At 36.1% G+C, this 7,253-nt stretch overlaps 1 protein-coding gene across 1 annotated transcript; it reads right to left on the bottom strand.

Annotated features, from left to right (window-relative positions):
- Window positions 1-5,607: 5,607 nt before the first annotated feature.
- On the bottom strand, window positions 5,608-6,985 carry LOC123671360 (katanin p80 WD40 repeat-containing subunit B1-like). Its single transcript, XM_045605150.1, has one exon. It carries the CDS (start codon window positions 6,907-6,909, stop codon window positions 5,683-5,685), a length of 1,227 nt encoding a protein of 408 aa, XP_045461106.1. The 5' UTR covers window positions 6,910-6,985; the 3' UTR covers window positions 5,608-5,682.
- Between the last annotated feature and the right edge of the window lie 268 nt (window positions 6,986-7,253).

The following is a 7,253-nucleotide window of genomic DNA, read 5'->3' as shown; positions in this document are numbered from 1 at the left end:
GGAAAATGGCTCCAAGTTCTTTATAAACAAAGAAAGTAAATTTCTATCGATGACATTTTTTGACTCGGTAGATATTTCGGTAGACAAAAAAGATTCAACTTGTGACTGTCGTAGTTTTGGAGAACTCCTTTCGAATGAGCAGGTTGCGAGAGGCTCTTGTTCAAGTGAAATTACTTGATTTTGTTTAGAAGAAGTGGCTAATTGGTTCGTTGTTTCTGCTGCAGAATATTGCGGGAGCTGTATATAATTCAAAGCAAAATTAATGAAAAATATTTATGAAAACATTCATTTTTCTTACATTTCCAACTCTTTTCCTTGTTTCCGCTTTAGTTAGGTCCCTAACAGTAGGATGTCGATTTTTCAAATGTTTCCACAAATTTGAATTGGTGGTTTTGTAAGATAATTTCAACTTGCATGTATTACAAGTAGCATAATTTACATCCACTTCCGTGAAGAAAGCCCAAACATCGCTGGTTTTCCGCCTATTCATTTTTTAGAACAACTGGTTCACACAAATCGCACACAACAACTCTAACAGTGAAAATTCACGAACTCACGACTAACGAACGATAACATTAACGAATATTCACTTTGAATAGCAACAGAGAATACTGTGAAATCAGTACCAATTCTAACAGTTCTGATTTTCAGCTCAAATATCGTAAAACTGAACAGTGAAATATCATCAAATCCACTAGCAGCTAGGAGAGGGGGTTTCGGGGCAGCAGCCCCCCTCATAGATACCAACAATTCGGAGAAAGTTTGTCAATGGAAAAACCATTAAGTCTGTAACGTATTTTTGTTTATTATTTATAATCCAGTACCATTTATTGCATCGGTCGGCAACTTCAATATAGAAAGAATTTCTTTGGGGTTGTTTCTCAAAGATGAGCATAGAATTTTATTGCCACCACCAATTATGCAGTAATTCAGTAGTTAATATTTCTTTGTCGCAAGTATTATTGTTTAACACGTCCTACAAAAATACTTCGTAAAGCCTACGAAGTTGCAGACGGATGCTGGGATTGTCATAAAAATATGCAATTATGTTAGTTGAAAAAGGTTCCGAAGCAATAGAAACATCAGGCTGGCTTCATAATTTACGATTGCAACGGACGGTGATATGCCCTAAAAAGATCTGTATGTTCAAACTGTGATCACGTCACGCTCTGTATTCGTTTTGCGGAACAGTGACTACCTGTGAAATTCTGATATCAATGATTAAATCACAGTTCATGAAATATCGCTCATCTCTAGTTGTTTCACGTCGTTTTGCGCGCTTGAAGTTTGTTTTCTGAATTTCTGGTATATTTAGGTATTCATCTCAATATACTTTGAGTTCATATGAAACGTTGATTCACTATGGAACCTAAGAAGTGCGTTTTTTGTGGAGGAACTCGTGAACTGAGTGAAATATCGTATCACTGTTCTTTCTTTGAATTTCAAACTAATCTTGAAGATAAGATGAGTTGAAGTAATCTCAGTTGAATTTGAAGTTTTAGATCAGTTCGGAAGAACGCTGGTAAAATAGCTCATGATATTTGATAAAACAATCAACATGAAGTGCTACTTCTCTTTTGACATAATATATTGTTTCCACTATTTTGTGGCAAACTCGATATTGTGTCTGCCTTTGTTGGGAGCTCACAATATGATCCATCCTGTCGAATAGTGAATCGATGTTTTCAATTCATCTCTGGATAAAGCATTCACTAGCATCAGGCTGCTATGAGAATCTTTCGAATTTTCCCAATACCTTCTGCGTTTCATCCCCGTTAAGCTAGCGAAACCACTTTCGAATTTTCGATTTTTTTTTGGCCTTAAATTTTAGGCTCATTTAAGGCTAATTTATTACTTTATCCAAAAATGTTTTGCTCCTGAATTGTCGGAGAAATGGCGGGTTCTGCTAGCTTAACGTTAAGCTAGCAGAACCACCAAGCTAATGGATATTTTATGGAGAATCTGATAACACCATAATTTTAGGCTCTTCTTAGGCTCACGTTTGAACCCATTACTAAATTTCTGAATTTACGTTTCTTTAAAAAAACCCTGGCTTCTGCTAGCTTTACGGTAAAAAAAAAATTCGAAAATTCGAAAGTGGTTCTGCTAGCTTAACGGGGATCTACGTTTGGGCAAAAAAACATATAATCACCAAAAAGAAGAATCCCGAATAATGGATATGTTTTTCAAGTTAATTTGTTCCTTGTCTTCAAAGCTTTGAAGATGCATATTAACATGTATCTGATCCATAGAAAAATTATGAATAAATAACACACCTTTCCAATCTGAGATTTTGAGCATAGATATAATACATACATCATAAGCTGACATTTTGAAAACGATGACATATAATTCACATTGAATTTTCTACAATGGCTTCACATTCAAAATGAAAAAGAAAGCTCCATCGAGACCATAAACATTGTGATAAATAACATGGACTGGCCCTCACGTGGCTTCTACTCGCAACAGTGTGCGGACTGTCAAAGAGAGAGAAGTGGTGTGAAGGATGGAGTAATTAATGGCACAAGATACGAATTGGCTATAGGAATAACGTGTTTTTGATTTTTTGAAAGGAAATATTGAGTTATTCGGATGAGAAGAGTATAGAAATAGCTGAATGAATTACATTTAGGAACTGTATGGGACAGATTTACATGATAACTAAAATTTATTCCAGAAAAAAGCGAACTTCATTGAGTCCTAGGTATGTCTTACCTGAAGGAAAATATTTTTTTTGCTATTCCTGAGTTTACAGAAAGTTCAGTACATGAATAATATTATAGATAACTTAATTTATATTCGGTATTATGTAGCTACATGCTACAAGTGTAACTGAACCAAAATTTGTGATAAATAATAACACAACAGAACATTTATGTTAAAATTTTTTATATGTTGCCTGTAGATAAAATCGCCCAAATATTTTTAAGAAATAGACTGAGGAAAAAAGTGAGTGTTATTAGTGATATATCACTCTCATAACACTCACTATTTTCCTCATTCTGTTTCTTAAAAAATATTTCATCCCCTAAAGGGGATAAAAGTGGTCCTATCAAGAGAGGACATTTCAGCCTTACATTTCTAAAGTATACATCTTCCTATACTCTGGTGGTTTAAAAAAGAACTCCAAATTTTATACAAGATTTATTATTTTCCCTTTTATCTTCAAATATTTGAGTACATATGGAAAAAAACATATAATAAATATTGAATATCAATAGCACAAAATTATGATAAACATCTGACGGAGGGATTTTAATTCAGGCTCATTTGTTTCGAAACTCGAATAAATTAATCAATAATTCATAACTTCAGATCTATAAAGGGTAGAAATTTGCTGTAGGTATAGTATTCAATTTCATTGTAGTAACACATGTTCTCAATATCATAATTGTATGGCTCCTTCCTTCTTCATTCAAAACTTTCGTTCCATATAGGGATTGTTAACTTAAAATGTTTATTTATGTACCCCTATGTATTTATGTATCAGCTCATTATCAGATAAATACACTTATTGTATTATATAATACCATAAAAATTATCTGTTTTGGAGTGATTACGGCTGTGGCAGAAGGTTTGTAGTCTTTACTCCGCATTGTCAACACCCATTCCACTTAATTTTGCTGGAACGTGTGAAAATATTCAATAAAATAAACGATACATCACTTCATGTTCACTTACCTATCAAATTTAACGTCCAACCTATTTTTGGATCTAACAACTTAATTATAAGCTACACACGAAGCAGGCATATTAAAAATTATTTATTTGTACTAAAATAAACAGAAGAACGAGCAGAAGAAAAACAACTAACACTTAGTAAATTATTGAAGAATCCGTAATTTCCACAAGAAAACAGACAATCAATTCACGAAACCAATGTTTAGCCACAGGGCCGCCGCCAGATATTTTGGCGCCCCGGCAAAATAAAATTTCACCGCCATACTTTGCCTAATTTGTCTGAATTTTTTTGGATAAACCTCTGTTATTCCTCTCAGGCATCTTTTCAATTCCATATGAAATCGTAATTTTCTACTTATAATCACCTTGTCCAATTCATCAAAGGACTTTGTCGATTTCATCAAAAATCGCCCTGTATTGTTTTAAACTTTTAAAGTACGACTCTCTATAAGTCTTCAGTAAAAAACGATGTAGATCTTAATTAAGTAAAGTATATCCAAAGTCACTTGGAGGAAGCCAGAATATTTCGATTACACAAGGATTATCCAAGTTTCCAGAAATTCCTTTGAGGTCAGTGGATTTATTGCCTAACAATACTTTCAAATGAACACCGGTATTTAGCGGATCGTGGTATCCACTTCAAAGGGACATCTGGCCAAGCGTTTTCATGGACTAGTTTAAATGACTTTGGCTTTTTTTGTCAAAAAGTAAGCATTATTTTATTAACTAAGCACCTATAATTTGGCGCCCCGGCAAAATGTCCGGTTTGACGGTCACAGATACACTGATATCAATGGTCTCTCTCTAAAAACCAAGGGGTCAGTACATATCATTATAGGTCTATGGTGTATGACCGAGTCCAACACACTTGCCTGAAAAGGAGCCCAGAATCTTTTTGACGTGTAGACGAATGTACCTACAAGAAAAAGTTTCAGGAAGAGGAGGTAACCGAAAGAGAAAAACTCTGGAGGAATGTTCCTGGTCTGGATCACTCCAAAAAGTTTCTTCGAAACTTTAACTCTACAAGAACCAGGAAGTATCTGGATCTTAGTAAGAATATGCTACACCTCCTCACTGGATTCCTCACAGGGCATTGCCGCCTTAGGAAACACCTCATGAGAATGGGTCTAACTGAAAACGACGAGTGCAGGTTCTGTGGGAAGGAGAAAGAAACTCCGGCTCACGTGGTGACGGAATGCCTCGCCAACGCTTGCCAACGCAAAACCTGCCTTGGACACGAAACTTATAGAAACGTGGAATAAGCCTCCTTGAAGCCATCCCAGATATTGGAGTTCATCAGAAATCTGGAACTGGAAGGCGAGTTGTAGATCACGTTATGGAGAGAATAGCTCTGATGGGGGGCACAATAACCATTAGGTCGCAGTGAAACGATACCTCCTTAATGAATTCTAATATAATCTAATGGTGTATGACCACAGATATAGAATAATATGAACTAGGTGCTAGAGATAGAGAGACCATCTATATCGATGTAGTATCGATGCAGGGGATGATAAATGGGGTGGCGCAGGGGGCGGTATAAGAAACCGTCACACATTGTAAGCGGAAAACAGTGCCAACTTGAGGGAGGGTAGATTTCACATCAGTCTTCGACGGTCAATCCGTCAATAATTTTGAGTTATTTCTTTCTTCGCCGGACTACTCAAAAAAGATTCACTTACCAGTGGTGGCTTCTAAATAAGTGCTCATGTGCACGTGAACCCCCAGCTTATATCTTCATCTAAAAATGCTTTAGTGGGTTTTCTTGTATTTATCCTGCTTAAAATAGGTAATTTCTGACTTGCAACTGGATTTGCCTCTATTTGATTTTGAATCATTATAATGAACGTTTAAAAAACTAAAGGTGAATATCTTCAATTTCGCAATTGAAAAATCAGGATTTAGCAAAAATGAAACCGCATAGAAGGATAAAATTTATCTAATAGGAATATGTCATTACAGTAAATGATAATTTGGAAAACGAGACGAGTTATTATCTTAGATTTTTTCAGCATCACAAAAATCACTTTCTGCACTTTGCAACAATTTATTGACGTCACTAGCCCCGAAGAGCTCCCATTTGTCTTGCATGATGTCATTTATCATCTTGAACTCATTATTGATGAAGACTTGAAATTTCTTACAGTGTTCTACCAACTGACCCTCCAGCTCGTCTGTTTGATTTTTCACAGTTTGTAGAAAGTCTCGTTTAACATTCTTCAGAGGGTCGCTATTGTTCGTAAGTCCTGTTTTAGGACTCGTCATCCGCATTTCTGAAATGTGATCCTGAATGCTTGTCACTGTGGAGATAGATGATTCAGTTTCGATGTAATCTCTGGAAAAATTCGCGAAGGAAATTATGTTCACTGGGGAATTGTGTTGTCGAAGGCACGACAAAGGTTGTACCGCAAAGTTCATGTCGTAGAGATAAACACTGCCATCATCGAGACCAACACCAATAATTTTATCATCAAAACGTAAGTCTACAGTGTTAACTGGGACGTTCAAGTTAATTCTAAACTGGCATTCACCTGAATTTAAATCAGTCACACATACTTTGTGATCTTTTCCGACGGAAATCAAGAAATTCCCACTTCTAGCCAAACTGATACCACTCACGGCTTGAGAATGTAGCTGGCAATTGTACATCTTAGAATTCGTTTTCGTGTCCCAAATGGTAACGTAACCATTGGCACAACCAACTGCCATTTTATTCAGAGCGGATGGATGGAACTTTATGCAACTGCATTTCGCACCATGTTTATACTCATTATTCACTTTTCCGTCAGCCTCCGTGTAAAAAACGACAGTCTTATCTTCGCACAAGGCTGCTAATTGAAGATCGTCATAGCTGAATTCGAGGAACTCGATTGGACTCGTCAATTTTACGAACTTCCTGGAAATACTTCTCAGTTTAGTGTCGTAAATCATTACGTCCCCATTTTTGGTGCCCATAGCTAAATGTTTCTTCGTGCCTTTTTTGAAAACTACGGATGAGATGTTGTGATCGTTGATGGTGTGCACTGTCCGTATGTTACTCAGGTCCTTAATGGATAAAATTTGCGGTTTTTCGCCTTGTTGCAAAATTGCCATGTATGAATTGTCGTTACACCAAGACAGATGAGATATTTTTTCATCGCTCTGGGGGATGTATTCGGAATTTTCTTTCAGGACTTCGATAGGCCATGAATCCACACGAAGGGTGTTCGAACACGAAGCGAACATTTTGAATTAATTCGAGCTTTGAAGAATTTAACAAAAATTGACAAGTTGACAGCATTACTTCCAATAATACCTACGTCAAATTTACATATATCTACTAAATAGACATAGAATAAATAATATGTATCGGGTGTCTCAAATTCGTTGTCTAGTGAGAGGATCTCTGAATCCCTTCGAGCTAGAAAAAATGAATGGCACATTTTCGGGCTCGATCTTTGAGAGAATTTATTTGGTGAAGATCGCTGACAGGAGAACCAAAAATGGCGGTGTGTGCCGTCACACTAATAGAGCGTATTTCTTTGTTATATATATATTATTTTGAGAAAAAGCAATACAAATTATTAATT

This window comes from Harmonia axyridis, chromosome 1 (genome assembly GCF_914767665.1).
Source record: "Harmonia axyridis chromosome 1, icHarAxyr1.1, whole genome shotgun sequence".
NCBI classification, from domain to species: domain Eukaryota; kingdom Metazoa; phylum Arthropoda; class Insecta; order Coleoptera; family Coccinellidae; genus Harmonia; species Harmonia axyridis.
The sequence above is the reverse complement of the archived record's forward strand: the minus strand, read 5'-3'. Positions and strand labels throughout refer to the sequence as shown.

Excerpts from the sequence above, each read along its gene's own strand:
- LOC123671360 (XM_045605150.1), bottom strand. The coding sequence starts at position 6,909 with ATGTTCGCTTCGTGTTCGAACACCCTTCGTGTGGATTCATGGCCTATC.